The sequence below is a fragment of the Populus nigra genome, chromosome 4 (genome assembly GCF_951802175.1).
Source record: "Populus nigra chromosome 4, ddPopNigr1.1, whole genome shotgun sequence".
NCBI lineage: Eukaryota > Viridiplantae > Streptophyta > Magnoliopsida > Malpighiales > Salicaceae > Populus > Populus nigra.
Genome location: NC_084855.1, coordinates 16796072 through 16814005, shown reverse-complemented (window position 1 = coordinate 16814005; position 17934 = coordinate 16796072). Strand labels below are relative to the sequence as shown.

The 17934-nt window shown below is 34.5% G+C and overlaps 3 protein-coding genes across 5 annotated transcripts; 1 reads left to right on the top strand and 2 right to left on the bottom strand.

Annotated features, from left to right (window-relative positions):
• Positions 1-1121: 1121 nt before the first annotated feature.
• LOC133691847 (uncharacterized) lies at positions 1122-2550 on the top strand. 3 transcript variants are annotated; one of them, XR_009841743.1, is made up of 3 exons: positions 1126-1848; positions 1930-2162; positions 2253-2550. XR_009841743.1 is itself a non-coding variant. In XM_062112461.1 (2 exons), exons 1-2 carry the CDS (start codon positions 1164-1166, stop codon positions 1934-1936), a joined length of 663 nt encoding a protein of 220 aa, XP_061968445.1. In that variant the 5' UTR covers positions 1122-1163; the 3' UTR covers positions 1937-2251. The 3 variants fall into 3 exon arrangements, 2 of the variants coding, with proteins under 2 accessions (XP_061968445.1, XP_061968444.1); XM_062112461.1 differs by lacking the exon at positions 2253-2550 and having other exon boundaries at positions 1122-1819; positions 1930-2251; XM_062112460.1 differs by lacking the exon at positions 2253-2550 and having other exon boundaries at positions 1930-2251.
• A 743-nt stretch (positions 2551-3293) lies between these two features.
• LOC133691733 (uncharacterized) lies at positions 3294-6004 on the bottom strand. The gene is made up of 4 exons (XM_062112338.1): positions 4087-6004; positions 3804-4008; positions 3560-3723; positions 3294-3463 (listed from the first exon to the last, which is right to left on the bottom strand). Exons 1-4 carry the CDS (start codon positions 6002-6004, stop codon positions 3294-3296), a joined length of 2457 nt encoding a protein of 818 aa, XP_061968322.1.
• Positions 6005-9958: 3954 nt separating this feature from the next.
• LOC133691732 (uncharacterized) lies at positions 9959-11179 on the bottom strand. Its single transcript, XM_062112337.1, has 2 exons — positions 10741-11179; positions 9959-10377 (listed from the first exon to the last, which is right to left on the bottom strand). The coding sequence occupies exons 1-2, from the start codon at positions 11177-11179 to the stop codon at positions 9959-9961; spliced, it is 858 nt and encodes a 285-aa protein (XP_061968321.1).
• Between the last annotated feature and the right edge of the window lie 6755 nt (positions 11180-17934).

Sequence of the window (17934 nt, the reverse complement as noted above, 5' to 3'; positions counted from 1 at the left end):
GGATTATCTGGTTAAACTTCTTGCTTCCTGATATTTTTTACCTGGGATTTGTTGAGGGATGGTATGATAAATGAATTAGTCTATCATTGTAGTAAAACCCCTGCAGTCTATTTTCCTCAGCTTGTTCAACAGAGGACTGAAGTCCTGCTCCTGTGAAATTTGTGATCCACAGAAGGATAGGGAAAAAAAAAAAACACAGTATCAGGAGAAATAACTAATTAATCTAAAAATTTAAAAATATGTTTGTTTTGCAATTACTTTTGTGTTTGCAACAAACATAGCAAAGTATTTAGTAATAAATTAAATTGTGTTTTTTACTGTGGGGTTTGATAAAAATTAAATTTGAAACATAATTTTTGTGAAACAGTTTTTACATATTTTTTTTAACTGAGTTTTGTAAACTTCAACCAAACATTTTATACATATTTTTGCTACACATAAATTTCAATCATAATTTTTACCAAACTCACATCTAAATTTAACTAACCACACTTTTTTTAAACTTATTTTTTAAAACAACAATCACAAAAGTTACTTAAAAAACAAACACACTAAAATCTCAAGATATGATTTATATTATTCTTTAATATACATTCTCAAGTAAAAGCTCTTTGAATTTGAAAATTTCACATATTCATACTGTTTTGTGTTTAATTTTTATCAAATAAATAAAAATAATGAGACTCGAACTCGTGATGAAATTTCAAATTTTGGTGATTGAATTCAAATAAGGATGATTAAGAGTGGTAGCGACTACTTTTTAAAATATTTTATATTTAAAAATATATCAAAATAATATATTTTAAAAAAAATATATATAATATCAATGTATCAAAATAAATTAAAAATATTAAAATAAAAATTAACTTTATTTTTTTTTTAAAACCATAAATACACAAAATAATGCTAAAGTTAGTTAATTAAAAAAACTAAAGGGAAGTGAAGTGAGGTGATAATTGCTCGACTGTGGGGTCTCTCACTCTCTCTGGCTTTCCTGTTATTTACACTCCTCCGCGTCCTCCTGTAAGAGCGACAAGACAATTAATTATTCAATGTACAGATATTACTTTCTGTGTAATAAATACTCACTGTAAAATATCCAGGACCTCAAATCAAACCCTCATAAATTCCCAAAAAATAATAAAATAAATAAATAAATAACAATGGCTCACAATTCTTGGCAGTCCTTAAACTCATGCACTCTCCAGCTCCATTCATGGAGACCCTTTCTCGATTCCGATCCCACCACCAGCTATAAACCCCACGCCTCTTCGTCCACTCTCACTAAACGCCCTTGCCTTTCCGATAGCTCCACTTCTTTCCCTTCCAACGTCGATTCCATCGACCTTTCCAAGCTCACTCTCCTTGAAGATGACCATAACAACACCAACAATAAACCCGTCCCCGCTGTTACCAGCAGACCCTACAAGCGAGGCACCTTACGCCTTATCAAGCGCAAGAGGCGGCGGAGAGGATCCCGTTCTATGTCCGGCCGGAGCTCCGACAGAAGTGGGACCCGGCGGTGCTGCTCGGTTGGCGCGGCGTCTGCGGCTCATGGGACTTGCTCGGATTTCCATGTGGCGGTGGGGACGGACTCGAGTGGGGAGCTGTTTGTGAATGGGGACGCGAATTGGGCGTCCGATGTCAATCAAGCAAAGAATTCGGTAAAAGAAAGGGAGGAGAAAGAGAATTTGTTGGGAGTGGGTAATGTTATTGGGAATTTGGATAGTGAGTCTGGATATGGGAGTGAGCCTGGGTATAGAGGGGATGCTGAGTTTGGTTACGGAGATGAGGTTGATGAGGAAGAGGATGATGCCAGGTTGTTGTTTTGGGGACACCACTTTCAAGGTACACCCTCACAGTTTTTTTACTCACCTTTCTTTTGTTAAGAGACTGTAATTGAACCTTTCCTTGCTCCTCCCGATGCAGATTCTAAGATGGAAATGGTTGGAGAGAACACATTTGATTCAAAAACCCATCACAGATGTCGTCGCAAGAAGCATGATTGTAGTAGAATGGTTCATCCTGTGAGATAACTTTCCCGGTTGCTGGTAAATAGGAGGAGGAAGCGACCTTCTTTTACTTAAGAAATACATTTATGTCTTGCAGCCCTCTGCTTTCAATTCCTCCTCTTTTTGTGACATGTTTTAGAGTCTCACAAGGTTATTTTTCTGACTATACGTGCAGAGTTTTGTTATAAAAAAAATAGTAATGATAGTAGTTTTTTTTTAATTTTAATTTATTTCTTTTAGATTTTGTTATTTTAAAATGAAGGAATTCTCAAGTAGTTTTTCAGCAATTTTCAATGCGAAGAAAAGCACCCTTTGATTGCATGAGGGCAGAAATTGAAATCACAGATGGTAAATGTCTTATAAGGGGTTAAGCGGTATTTCTGCGCGAGGAATACCGTACGGGGATATCATTACGGTCTTTCTCAGAAGAAGTAAGTTGTTCATGTGGTTTTTTTCGTTTATATTGTTGGAATTATCTCTATTAATGGTTTTATTGTATAGTGAGGTAAAATATACTGATTTTATTATTCCAACAAAAGTCCATGTGGATGAGGTGGGTGCTACCACCCCCATGTTGCAATTGTGTTTTTTTATTGTAATTGTTGTGTCTGGTGTTCTGTTTGTGAGTCAGGGGGGATAATATGAAGTTTATTTAAAGAACAAATAAAAGATGCCGGATGCCGGATGCCGGATGCCGGTAATTATAAAATGAAAGCTGCAGAGAGGGAGTTGATAAGATAGAAGGGTGACAGCATAGTTATAAAACCCGACCCGGTCATTGACCCGGTAAAGTAACTGGGTCACGGGTTTGTGGGTCAACCCGGGTCAACCCGGATAAAACACCAAGACACACATTAATATAGTTGTTTTGAATTAAAATATCATAATTATCAAGAAAATATCACATTAATATATGTACTAGCATAATTAATTAGCATCAATAGATTAGAATGTGCATTTGTCTTCAAATAAACAAATCTTTAACATAATTTAAAGATATTAAAGACAAGGATAATAAAATAACAAGTTGTTCTAAAAATAAATAAAGTAACATGATAGATATAAGGTGACAACATCCAAAATCCAGTTTGCATTAGAATCCATGAATCAACATCCTGACTCCACTTTGCATTAGAATCCATGAATCAACATCTTCAGCTGCATTAAAAAAGTAAAAGATTTTAGAACATGCTAAACACTTAACATTAGTAGAATTGTAAAAAGAGAATGGTAAAGTACAAGACCTCATTTGAATGTCAACGCTTTTCTAACATAACATCTTTACTCGGGTTGAATATAGACATTAAGTTCTTCAGTGTCCATAGGAGCAAAATTTGAATCAAATGTCAATGGAATTGAGCCAACCTCATTAATGCCTATCGAAACATCATCATTCTCCTCTGTATCTTCATCATCACATTCATCTTCAATCTCATTAATATTTATCAAATCTACAATTGAAACATAATTAACCAATAAACATTACATGTTAAATAATAATTCATTTTCAAACAAAGTTATAACTAAAGGATCAAATCTTCTATTACCTTCATTTAAAGTATCTTGAATGGTCATGGTTGATAAATCACGGTGAAAGATTTCTACTTCTTCGGTTGTTAAAGATGATGGATTATCTTCTACTACCCAATTTTCAGTGTTAGAAAATGCCTCAAAATTAATTGGATCATAATTCTGTCCTTTCCAATAATTTCTACAAAATCAAAGTATAAGTATTAATGATGCTACTTAATAATATAAATAACTTTTAAAGAATTAGAGAAAATAAATTACTTTTGTTTTAATCTCAAATTGTAGTGGACGTAAACTAGGTCATTGAGTCTGTGATGCTCCAATCGATTTCTCTTCTTAGAGTGGATGTGCTCAAAAATACTCCAATTCCTCTCGCATCCTGAAGAACTACAAGTTTGACTTAAAACTCGTATAGCTAGCTTTTGGAGATTTGGAGCACAAGTTCCATATAACACCCACCATTCATCTATATACAAAATTAATAAGTAAGATTATGTCAAGATAATATTTTTAAATTACATTGAATATGAAAATAATAATATACCTGGAGGTAAAAGGGTGCGATCATTTCTCGCGGACACTCTACCAAAGTCATGTTCTGCATTCCTAAACAACTTCATTTCACTTGTAAGCTTGCTTAGCAGAATTGCATTTCCATTTGCATGCTTCTCAACAACATCTAGAAGTCCGGAAATAGTGTTTGTATATCTATCCATTAGATTGACATCATATTGAAATCGAGGATTCAACCAAAATCCCGCTGCATAAAGCTTCCTATACAATTGTCCATCCCATCTAGTGTTAATGATGTCTAAGAAAGGTTGCACCTTAGCCCTTTTCCTTTGAAATCTCCTCAACATTTCTTCCTTTGCAGAATGGATAGCCTCATATAAATATCCCATAGCAGGTCTATCATCACTATCAACAATTCGTAGAACTCGAACTAATGGTTCAGTCATCCTTACAATCGATGCACATTCTTCCCAAAATGTAGAGTTCAACACATTATCAACAAACTTTTTTCCTTTATTATCTTTAGCATAAGCAGAGGAGACCCATTCTCTAGATGTCACCATAGCTCTCAAATTATCTTTGTGTACTAAAATGCTTTGCAAAGTAATGAAATTCGTAGCAAAGCGAGTAGGAGCTGGCCGAAATATTTCTTTCCCTCCAGTGAACTTCCTCATCAAATGCAATGGATAGCAATGATTATAAATATACTTTGTAATACTAGAAGCATGATCAACAACAGAACAAACTGATTGTAGCTTACCAACATCTTGGAGTATGAGGTTGATGCAATGAGCAGCACAAGGAGACCAAAATATTGAAGGAAATTCTTCCACCAACAACTTGCTAGCAGCAACATAATTAGCAGCATTGTCAGTTACCATATGCACAATATTTTCAGGCCCAACAAATAAAACAACCTCTCTAAACAACTTATACAACAACATAGCAGTTTTTGAGGCCTCTGATGCATCTACTGTTTTTAAAAAAACAGTCCCTTTAGGACAATATACTAAGAAATTAATTAAAGTTCTCCTCTTTTGATCTGTCCATCCATCAGCCATCAATGTGCAACCAGTCTTCTTCCAAATTTCTCGATAACTCTCAACAAAAATCTTCACTTCATCAACCGCCTTTGCTAGGTAATAACCACGAAGAGCATGAAAATTTGGTCCTTTATAACCAGGACCCATTGCTGTTATACCATCTATAGCATGCTGATAGTAAACAGAGTTAGCAGCATTGAATGGCACACATGCATCAATCATCCATTTTGCTATAGCAAGATCACATCGTTCAATAACTTCTTTATTCTTCCAACAACTTTGGAGAGACTTTTGAGCACCATGAGTTGTTCGTGGAATAAAATATGCCCCTAATGTTGCATTTTCTTTCTGTTTTCCACAACTTGCAGTTGATTGTTTAACAACATTAGTGATTTTACTCTTTCCTTTATTGGCAACCTTTGGTGGTAACATTTGCTTCTTACCATCAGCTTCATCATCATCATCGTCGTCTTCACCTTTATCATCATCTTCTAATTGTTTAATCATCCTCTCTTCATGCTCTCTTTGTTCAACACTATATGGGTTGAAATCTGCTTTCATTTCTCTAGCTCTCTTTTTCTTTTCAATATTCCCCTGAAGATTCAAAAGCATTTGATGACGAACATCTGGAGGACATTTGCGACATTGTTCCACTTCTCCTTTCGCTCCAGCTAAATGTTGCTTGAATCGATTAATGCCTCCACCCGCAAAGACTTTGGCACAATATAAGCATACTAATTTGGTTTTCTTACATCCCACACTAAGTTCAGGAGCTTCTCTGCAATGACCCCATGCCAAATCTGTTTTTCCTCTTATACCACTTGATGTTGATATGGAAATTGAAGGTTCAGATGAATGAGCAGTTGAAGGATCGCTACTTGGAGTGCTACCATGTTGAGAAGACATTTTAAGGAGCTGTAGTAAACCAAATCAATTCTAAATAACTAAGCACCCACATAAATTATACTAAGAATTTAAGTTCGTAATACTATTTAATTCACAAATCAATTCTTATAATCTATGGCAAGTAATACTAGTTAATTCACAAATCAATTCTTAAATCTATGGCAATAACAGACAAATCAAAATAGTAAAATTGACTTTATTAATCAAATTGAACTAATAATCATCCACCACTCAAGAACCAACTAGTAAAACGATATCAAATTAATCAAAGGATAAATATAAAGATTGAACTAAACTGTTAAGAGAAAATTAATAAACTTATACTGGTTCTCTGTCTAGTAATGATAATGCTCTTGAGATTCTGTTTAGTCCTGCTGGTGAATCAAGTTTTGGGTTTGTGAATGCAATTGAAGTGTTTTCAGCTCCTAAGGATTTCAATGATACTTTGTGGAGAACCTGGATTCCTGATGAGGATTTTCTTGTTTTGAAATCTGCTGCTAAACGTGCAGTCACTACTCATGTTCCTAATTATCAGAGTGGGGGTGCTAGTAGGGAGATTGCGCCCGAAAATGTATATATCACTGCACAGTAGATGAATAAGGATAATAACCCATTGCAGTCAAGATTTAATATCACATGGAATTTTCCTGTGGGTTCTGGTGGGGTTCGACACTTGGTTCGATTACATTTCTGTGATATTGTTAGTACTTCACTTAGTCAGTTGTACTTTGATGTGTACCTAAACGATTACTCTGCCTACAATGATCTTGATTTGTCATCCCTTACATTCCATGTACTTTCATCACCAATGTACATAGACTTTATTGTGGATTCTAATGATTTAGGGGCTGTGCAAGGGAGTATTGGACCTTCGACTGTTAGTAGTCTTATGAAGGTCAACGCCATTTTGAATGGGGTAGAGATCATGAAGATGGTAAATCCTTCTCATTTGCATAGTGAATCCAAGAAGAGAACGGTTTGGATTGTGGTGGCTTCAAGTATAGGAGGCTTTGTTCTGTGTTCGGCTAACAGCAAGAACTAAAGCTAACAGTTAAGAATAATTGCTAAGAGAAATATTATAATAGCAGATGAAGCTAACAGTTAGGGCCTAAAGCTGTCTTCTCAAGATAAATTATTACTAACCCAAGGGACAATCTAGCTGAAGCAAGACAGAAGAAGCCAATAATAAAACCATCACGATATTGTTACTAACCCAAGAGACAAGGGAGATCTGGATAGAGAAAGAGAAATATTCACCTCAATCACGATATTCTCTGCTTGTAGAAGCTGGATGGGATCGATTCACCAGTGATGCCTTTGAATTGATTCACCAGTGATAAATATTCACCTCAATCACAATATTTCTTCTTCTGTTCGAAAAAAAATTAGGGCAGAGTTAAATGTTCTTCTGCTTGAAGCCTTGAACGACTTTTCCTGTGAGTAAAGATAAGATGTATATATATATATGCCGGGTCTCACCCGGGTTTGCCCAGGTCGACCGGGTCATGGGTCGACCCGCCGGGTTGACCGGGTCTGACCGGTTTTTTACATTCACCGGTCTTTTGAGCAACCCGAACCGGTCCAGTGCCCGGGTCGACCGGGTCCCGGGTCGACCCGCCGGGCCGGTCCGGGTTTTATAACTATGGGTGACAGACGGAAGGTAGAGGTGTTATGAATACAAGTAGAGTACTGATGTAAACGGACGACCTATACCGTCTAGGCTTTTCACCAGGTTTTCTCTTAGCACAGATACGCCTGCATCAACTGTGATATTTTCTTAGATAGAGTACTGATGAGATCGTACAGCCACTATTGAGACGATTATATGTACGCAGGGGAAAAATCTTTTTACTTGGAGAGCAAGCTGGAACCTATTTGGTTCGATTTCAAACCACTCATTAATGGTGCAGTAAATTTAGGTCATAAAGCTGAGCTGCTTAGAGAAGCATTAATTATCTCTTTTTTTGTTCCACTAGGAATAACTGGCAATATCCAGCGAAAATCACCTCCAAGCAAAATTATTTTACCGCTAAATAAAAAACTATTTTACCACTAAATGGAAGATCTTAACTATAATTGTCACACCCTAAGAGGACATCACGCATTGAACGGTCTAGGGTTTCAAAACAATACCTGTTATTTATTGGCACTTCATCCCAAATTATAAGAGAAGTTACTTCAAAAAGGCTAGAGAGATGTGTGTTTTTCTTGATGGCACATGTTGATAATTCATCAATAGTAAATGGGATTTTGAATCTTGAATTTGAATGGGCTATACAATCGCCTGGCAATAAAAGAGATGCAATACCGGATGAGGCCACAGTAAGGACAACTAAGCCCTCAGATCTGATCTGATTGATGATTGTATGCCATAAAAAAGTTTTACCAGTTCCTCCATAACCATGAATAAAGATTAAACTTTGTTTCTTTTGAAGGACAGCTGCAACAACTGAATCATATATTATTTTCTTTTGATTGTTGAGAAGGGGGAGATTTAATGAATAGCAAGATCATAATTAAGTTCTTCTCTTAGAAGCTTGTTCCTAATTTCAATTAACAATTGGCCATTAGGCATTGGCAATTTATGATCTTGAAGTGTTGTTGCAGCATCATTGAAAAGTTGTTCAAGCTCATATAACATATAATTTTTAAGCTGATCATCAGATAAAATCAAATTTGGCATTTTAAAAGATGTTCTCAACCTATAAAGGATATCATCGTGCATTGAATGCCAAAACTGATTGAATAAAACCAAAGGATCAATAATTTCACAAAATAAAACAATGCTGATAAAAAGTTGTTTAAGTTGTGGAGACGTTGCAGTTGTGATGGCTTCACAAAAAGCCTCAGACCATTCTTTATCATCGCTTAAAAGCCCATATGCTTTGCAAGCAAGTTGAAATGTTGGATAAACAATTCCATCAACTTTTCTTAAATCAACAAATCCTGTTGGCCCTTTAATATGGTTTAAAAGCAATCGTAAAAAATAAAGCTCCTCGGTAGCAGGATGTATATATGTTAAATGCCCAAGGCTAAACCCCTTTGATCTTGTAACCCATTCTTTTTTCCCAACATCCCATACATACTTGCTTGGAAATTCTGAATAGCAAAGTTCTCATGCATTAGAATCTTTCTTGTTGCATTCGAATCATTCAGTAAGCATTGTTTTATTAATACCCGGCCTTCTAAGAACAGAATGGAGAGACTCGCTACCTGAAAAGACAACATTTTATTGAAAAGGCAAATGAACCTGAAGTCTTTCAACTGGAGGGTTTCTTGAATGGATTGGAAATTGGAAAAGACGCCAAACAGCTTCATAAGGGCAGATAAAACGACAATTAAGATGTGCTTGTATCTCATCATTTGTTTCATTTTGGAGCACCATACTACATCTATCAGGCCCTTTGTTGACATATTTAAATAGATATTTGATGAGCATTGATTGACAGCATATCTTAACATTTATATGTGCATTATACCGCATTAAAAGTTCTTTATTGTATGGAACAACATAGTCATTGCAAAGTATAATTCCATCTTTGAGAACAAAATTATTGTTGCATTCACGTCGCTTATAATAAACAAACCCATTCTCACCAAAAACAGTTGAGTCTTTGAATTTTTTTGGAAATGACTTTGCACATCTACATTCCAGCATGCATTGTGCATTCGGCTTTGCAACGCCTCATAGACCATGTACCATGAACTTAGAGACAATTTCATAACATAAAGGATCAATATTCTTATCTGGTATTTCAACAGAAATAATCGAGTCAACATCATCAGCAGTTCAACATTTAAATTCAGAGGCAAGCCAAACCAAAATATGTGTATGTGGAAGCCCTCTCTTTTGAAACTCAATTGCGCATGCATCTATCAAGTTGCAAAATGAAATCAAATAAGAATAAATAAATAAAGATTTACATGATGAGAAAGAAAAGAAATGGGTAAGGCCTAATTACCAGCAATTGTCTTGCTAAAAGGGACACCAGATTTGATGAACTTCAACATGTCAAGAACCTTTGCTCTAAAAACACGTGTGATTATATCAGGCTTGTCTTCATGTTTATAAAGTCTGCCTTTTTTAAGCTCTTTTCGAATTTCAGGCCAGCTTGTATTGCATGTGAATGTGATGAAAAGATCTGGATTTCCATATGCCCTACAAATGGCCATAGTATCTTGGTAATTATTTATCATGTATCGTGGGCTACCAGTTAAAGAAGAGGGGAGAATAATTTTTCCTGTTTTTGACCCTTGAATATCCCCTCTAAGAACAGCTTCATTAATGCCTTGATAGTGCTCAGTCTGAAGATTATTTTGGTTCATTCTAATGTAATCAAGCCTGTCTTCTTCAACATTGGTAAACGCATCAACTAAAAATTATTGGTAAAGACGATCACCTTTTGTAATAGTGTCTTCACCATATTCCCTCTCATTAATAAGATACGCATAAAAAGCTCTCATTGGTACATTTTGACGCCTTCTAGGAACTTGATTATCATGGTTGGCAAAACTAATATTAGTTCGGTAACCATCTTCACCAAATGGAGAAAAAAGAGGATATTGCAATGACATAAATTTTGGATGCAATTTAGAGATTCTTTGTAAAGTCCCTGACGAACTTTTAATAACAATATCTCATTCTGAATGCTAATCACCAATATCTCCAACAATCAAGCCACCAATATCATCTGAAGATGGGTCATTATACTATCTCGAGTCATGAGTTCTTTGACCAAGCAACCGTAGTTTAGATCCAGGATTGTCAGACATTGACAACCTTTGTGAAGCATGACGAAATAAGCCAACTAAACAGTTAGTTGAATTAAGCATGTCAATAAGATCTTTGATAATAGATTCATATAAAGTTGAAGCAGAGCTCCTATGTGGAAACAGTGCTAGTCGATTTGCAACTTCATTTGTAGTGTCATAAATATAAAGTTGAGCAAACTTTGGAGTCTCTCCATCAGAAGGCAAAAGAGAACCCATTAAATGATGACAATGGCCATTTATCTTAAAAACATAGGGCCCGGGTTGACGATTGACTGAGTGATCTATATTAGCCCCTATGGATGTAAAAGCGAACATAGAGTTGTAGGCTCGAATATTTGTGCGGAATTTCTTAGAAGCTTCACCAAATGCAAGGTCTAGAAGTTCATCAAGAACATAAGGCATCTATAATGGTCGTGGAAGCCTAATCTTTCCACCAAGACAACAGAGTGAGAATTGTGGATTCATTTTGGTTGAGCGTGCAAGCTTCTCATCAAGCCAGAAAAAAGCCTTGCAATGAGAGCATTTGAATGTTTTGTCACCAAAGTCAATATACTCATTTGTACTTCATAAGAAAAAAAATGAGCCAAAGAAGATGTCAATGGATAACTAAAAGTCTTAGAATAAAAAAAAACCAAAAGAAAAAAAATTTAAAAAACAAACTTTTTTTTTTTATATGAAGCTTGCCCAATCATTAGTTGCTTAACTGTAGAAGCTGTAAGTTTATGATCAACACAGGTTGAACCAGAAGCAGCAAGACTATCAGCGTATGATACAGTTGATGATTGTAATGAGCGAGATTGATTGTTTGTAGAAGCTAAACAATCATGATCTTGTTGGTTTTGAGAATACAATGAAGGTTGAGAACGTGAGCTCTCTCCTTGATAAAAATGTGAAAGCTGAGCATTGGAAGGCCTAGGATCAAGATTTGTAGCTAGCCTTGATGACCGTGTTAACGTACCAACTGAGCAAATATAAGTTTCATTTTCTTGTTGTGATGAAATATATGGAGAATCTTGCTCATTATTAATTACATATGATGATTGCAAGCGTTGGCGTCGGGTAGTCATGTATGTATAAAATCTAGTTAAAAAAAATAAAACATTGGAAAATTAGATAAAGAAATAGTGCAAGGAAAAAGCGATAATAAAATTGAGTTAAGACTTAGAGCAGAAACACTGACATGATAGGTTTAAAATCAATAATTGAAGTTGTATAAACGTAAGGGTTTTATATTAATTAGAAAAATTTTGTTTTGTCATTTAATTTTTCAATATTGGATTTGCTTTTTATTTAGTTATCATATTTTTATAACATAGATTATATATCCGGCGGATTAACTTAATTAACTCTTTTTTTTTCTTAATAAATTTTTTTCTAATTGCATCATTTATATTGGTTTGATTTAAAATTAGATTTCATGATTAATTTAGTTTTACTTTGCATTATATTATGTCGATCTAATGATTTGAGAATAGTATTCAAAATGTAAACCTAAATTGACTTCATTTTGCTTGACTTACAGTATCAACAGCAGGTGTTGCCTAGAAATATTCAAGGAGCTTGCATGGTAGTTCACCGCCTCCTCACTCTATTTTTTATTGTAAATATAGTCTTAGAATTGAATGTGTCCAGTAACTTAAGGATGAAAGAGGATTTGAATTTTATTATTTCAATTGAGCCATATCACAATGATTTTTGTTTAGAGTTGCACATGTTAGTTTATCTTTTAGTGAAGCCTGATTTCACTATTGATTGCTTAGTAACTTGCAAGAGATTTCTACTTTTAGGGATTGTGTTTTAGGCAAATCTAGTATGCTTTAAATATGTATAAATATGATTTATAGGGACATATAAATTATAGGACAGTGGAATCATATTCTCAGCCTTCTTGTCTTTTTTGTTCCTTTTTCTTTATATGTTAAGAGTTTTATTGGTGAAGTTATCTTGGGCTTAAGATTAAGGTTATTGGTTATGACATTTGAACCCTAGTCAAAAAATGTTTTTTTAATTTATTTTTTTACGATTATCTCGGTTTCATGACCAAGCTCATGGGCCCTTAAACACTGGATTTGCATTTTAATGAAACCTCGTGAGAAAGATAGTTACAGCAGAATAATGCATAAACAAAATCCAGCGTATCAAATATGTATTTTTTATATTTTTTGTTATTGTCTAAAAAACATTGTAGGAGTGGATTAACATATTAGAAAATTAGCATATTAGGTCAGCCTTAGCAGATTAATTAACTTGGTTTTTGCCATCGTCAACATATAATGATAATGATGACTCAAGTAACAAATTCAAGATTTTTTTTTCTTAACTAAGTCTAATAAACTTTGATTTAACTGATAAAAAGGACATGGGAAAATAATTTTATGGTGTAATTGGAACACCAGCTAGAGAATTTACTATAAGTGAAGAAAGAATAATGAATGTTGTCTATCAATTTATTAGCGTTGTCATTTTTAAGCTGTGAATATTTTGCAAACAATTTTATTGGAAAGAATTAAATCCTTTTTTGAATACATATCCAGCAATTTTGTGCTGTTAGTTCTATTTATCACATTTTATGTTAATTGACTACAATTATGGGTTTATCTGATCACCAACATTTGTTATAAATTGCATCTTTATCTACGCTAATAGAAATGTTATAAATTATGGGTTTAGCTGAATTATCAATTGAAAAAAAATAAGAGAATGGAACCGATCAAAGACCTAACATCTCCTTCAATTGAGGTTCTACCCAAAGTAAATCTGATCTGAAACCTTGTGTTTTGGGTGAGGTCAAATCTGGCATGGTTTCTTGTTCGATCCTGCCATGTCCTAGATTAAACAATGCTTCGATGTAAAAAGTGTTGTGTGATGGACGGTACATTATGTGAAATTTACATGTTGAAATGGCGTCTAAATTTTATGGAATTATTGTTTTCAAAGTTAGTTGAATAGCATATCCTATCTAAGACTAGCTTAATAGCTCGAAAATAATTTACTTTTCAAACATGAAAAAGTATATTATTGACAGTGCCATGAAAAAATAAATTGAACTTAACACATAAATTTAGCTAACATGTAAAACATCAAATATCACTATTTCATTAGTATCGACCGCAGACAAAGGATTGTAGGCATACATGCTTGGAAATGGGGAAAGGTAACAAATAACTTGAAAATAAAAGGCTTGCTTGTCCTGTGCAAGCGTGATGGTTGCTCTTAACCAAACAGAAACGCAATATCTAGCTGCAGTAGCAGACTTTTAAGAGAGACGGAGCAGAAGCAAGACACCGAATTAGTAGGAAAAACACCAAAAGCCTAATATCGTCTGCCAGGCACAATTGCAAAATAATAAAGAACAAAAAGTGAGCACAAAGCAGGACAACCAAACCAAACAACACAAATAAGAAAATCAGAGAACTGAAAAAAAAAAGCCTTAACTTGAAGAAGAATTGAAAATGTTGTATCTATAAAGTTTAAAGTCTGCATGCACATGCTAGATACACGCACGACAAATATAAAAAATAGACGATGATATCCTCCAACCCATAAAAGAGAAAAAAGCAATCTGGAAGTAAAAATGATTAGGATCCAACAAAAGAAGCAAACAGAGGACTCCAACAACTAAACAAATTAATATCCAATAACAACATAAATGAATTCGAATATCATCTGTTTTCTATTTCCACATGCTTGCTGACCTTTACACATCACAGTATAGCAAAAAAAGGAACTCAGTCTTCTCATTCTCAAGATGCCAAGGACAATGTAACACCATCTGACAAATTTATAAGTTATTGATCGTGGCTCTCTCAAACCGAGGGAACCATCTTCAAAGATTAATTGAGCTGAATTATCAATTGAAAAAAATAAGAGAATGCAACCGATCAAAGACCTAGCATCTCCTTCAACTGAGGTTCTATCCCAAAGTAAATCTAAGTAAATGTAAACTCAATGCTTTAAAGCAAATATCAAATTATGTGATGTATGGCCCATTTCTTTTAAATCAAAATGCTAAATTCTTAAGTCAATGTTTGGCTTTTTGTTGATTAGAGAAATCCCCTGAAGCTCCACATCCATAAATATGCATTGAACTCTATAATTCAATTGAAGGGAAACCTGAAAAAAGCTAGCAAATTATTAACCCCATTGACATGCATGTATAACTGTTGAAATGGAGGTAGTGTGGCTGATAGTTTTACTGTGATTGCTGTCAATAGAGATCTGAAAATTTCATGCATGTGACTGAAAATGTGAGCATCACTAACATGTATTATGGGAACCTAGCAAAGTGGAACCTCCTATGTTTGACATCACAATCACCAGCCATTAAATTTTTAAGGCAAAAAAGAAAGCTATGACTAGAATCAACAATTTTCACTAAGTTTTTAATCAGGGGTCCCATGATTCAAAAAATTATCAGCCTCTTAGTTCAACATGATAAACACTCAAATCTAACACCGATGCAATACTATTGAAAGGCTAGCCACCAGAATTTCAATGAAATTCGTGTAAAAACGGGAAGAAAGTTATGCATAAGATGACACATGATCCCCTGCCTCAAACGTTGGGGTATGATTGTTGCTGGTTAAATCTCACTTTGGGTAATTAGGGCATGTCGGGGTCATCCTTAATTGAGGTAGCCCTGAAAATGCAAGGAACATGACAACATGACCACACTGAAGTTTTTTATTGGACAAAGCACAACCAAAACAGTAGATGGTAACAAATGACAACAAAATAGAAGATGCTGACAAACAAAAAAAAAGGGAAAATCAAAACAGTAACAACATGGTAAAAGCAATTGAAAAGGGAGAAAAGAACCAGAAAGATAGATGAATGGAAAGGTACATAGATGAATGGAACAACAAACCACAAAACAAAAACTCAACACCCATAGCAGAATAAGAAAATGAACAACACCTTAAAAGATGAAAGAAACCCAAGGCAATGCTTACCAAGATGCAGAGAGCAGAAGAGTCTGAAGTTTAAAAGGTGGCTGAACAAAGATGACCAAAGGCCTCTGTGGAACACATGAACAACAAATAAAATCAGCCTCAAAAGATAAATGACAAACCAATTAAACAATCAAAACAAAAAAGAGTGCAACAACTAGCAGGAGAGGCAATGGAGAAAAAACAAAAGAAAGTGCAACAACTAGTGGCCAAAGAAATGCAGACTTGAATTTAAAAGAAACCAAAAAAACATCAATAGCCTACTGCAAACCTTGGAACCCACCCGCAAGAAAAACGATTTCCATAATAACTCTGAAGAACTGACATTTCACCACCCACAAAACAGCATAAAGGAAAATCCAAAAACACCCCCAGCAAAATCCATCACATGCATTGAGACAGATAAACTAAAAGAAAAAACATTTGGCTGCAAACTAAAGAAGAAAAAACATTTGGTTGCAAACTAAAAAAGAATAGGGAATATTGAATTTTTGGTCAGATCAAAACCAATCACATGCAAAAAATACAGAATCTTATCTCTAACAAATATGATATTATTTCCCAAACAAATCACAGCAGCTCTCCTGGGTGACAGCAAGCAAGTGTTATTAATGATATCACTGCCCCACTTATTTAATGCATAGATTGTCAAAAAATCACAACAAATACAGGCTGAACAAACAGTACTGTCCCACTTATTTAATAATGCACAAACCTAGAAAAAGGATATATAGGCTAAAGAAATAATGATGCACAAATCAAAAGAAAGGATATACGAGCTGAAAAGGAAACTGTTACAATCCACAGTAACATGAGTCTGAATGAATAACATTTTCATAACATTTGCAAACTAAAAAAGAAAAAACATTTGGCTGCAAACTAAAAAAGAATAGGGAATATTGAATTTTTGGTCAGATCAAAACCAATCACATGCAAAAAATGCAGAATCTTATCTCTAACAAACATGATACTATTTCCCAAACAAATCACAACAGCTCTCCTGGGTGACAGCATGCAAGTGTTATTAATGATATCACTGCCCCACTTATTTAATGCACATGTCAACAAATCACAACAAATACAGGCTGAACAAACGGTACTGTCCCACTTATTTAATAATGCACAAACCCAGAGAAATGATATATAGGCTAAAGAAATAATAATGCACAAATCAAAAGAAAGGATATACAGGCTGAAAAGGAAATTGTTACAATCCATAATAACATGAGTCTGAATGAACAACATTTTCATAACATGATTTAGTTTTTTTGTTAATTTCTGTTGCCGAGGTTGGATTTTCTCCTTATTCTGTTGCCTTCATGCACCAGCTCTGTGATGATCAATCCACAAACTTGCTGGTTTATATGTCAGCGACATGTCCAAGTAGTGCATTTGCTTATTTCTTGGATGTGCATTACATTCTTGTAAGAATTCTTGTTAATCCATAACTTATTCAATTGTTTTGTGTTTCCTTTTTACAAGAACGTTTGTTGCCTAAAATCTAAATGCATTCATTGCTAAGCTATAATTATCTGAACTAGATCAAGGAAAGAACTTAAAGTTACAGGAGGTATTACATGAGCCAGATTATTCCAGGCCTTATTTGCTGAAATTCCCAAGTCACAAACAGTCTACTCAAATGCACTTTTTTTGGAACAACCAACCTGGTGTTGCTGCCTTCGAGTAGTTTCTACTTGGATTTTTTTATTTCATAAAATGCCATTACGAGCAGGAAACTCAAAGACTTAAAAGTGGCTTCTCATCCTTTATTTATGAACAGAAGTCATTCCCTGCTACAGAAGTCATGCTTTAGTATCGGAAACCTTTCAACCAGAATATTGCCAAGAGAAATTAAAAAATATTATGAATTGCTGATGCTGAACAATTTAGCCTCCGAGTTCCAGGAGAGCTGCTACTTGACCGTTGTTACGTTGTGCTTGTGGTGGGACTCTCAGAATCACAATTACAGTCTTTAACAAAAGAAAGGTGACTCGATGCGTTTGCTAATGTGGTAGCTTTTGTGATTATAGTTTAAAAAAAATTGTTTTTTTTTTAATATTTTTAGTTGAGATTGATTTGATTTTATATATGTTTCGTTAGAATTGTAGTTGAAATTGAGATTGAATAAAAAGTAGTTTAATGTGTTTGGTTATTGTTTGCACCACGTTCTAAAAAATTTTGAAATTTTTATTTTTTTTCCTAAAAATA

Excerpts from the sequence above, each read along its gene's own strand:
- LOC133691847 (XM_062112460.1), top strand. The coding sequence starts at position 1,164 with ATGGCTCACAATTCTTGGCAGTCCTTAAACTCATGCACTCTCCAGCTC. Across the intron at positions 1,849-1,929 it reads TTGGGGACACCACTTTCAAG|ATTCTAAGATGGAAATGGTT; the intron begins GTACACCCTCAC and ends CTCCCGATGCAG.
- LOC133691733 (XM_062112338.1), bottom strand. The coding sequence starts at position 6,004 with ATGTCTTCTCAACATGGTAGCACTCCAAGTAGCGATCCTTCAACTGCT. Across the intron at positions 4,009-4,086 it reads TCGCACCCTTTTACCTCCAG|ATGAATGGTGGGTGTTATAT; the intron begins GTATATTATTAT and ends TTTTGTATATAG. Across the intron at positions 3,464-3,559 it reads TCAAGATACTTTAAATGAAG|ATTTGATAAATATTAATGAG; the intron begins GTAATAGAAGAT and ends TTTCAATTGTAG.
- LOC133691732 (XM_062112337.1), bottom strand. The coding sequence starts at position 11,179 with ATGCCTTATGTTCTTGATGAACTTCTAGACCTTGCATTTGGTGAAGCT. Across the intron at positions 10,378-10,740 it reads ATCTAAACTACGGTTGCTTG|TTGATGCGTTTACCAATGTT; the intron begins GTCAAAGAACTC and ends AATAATTTTTAG.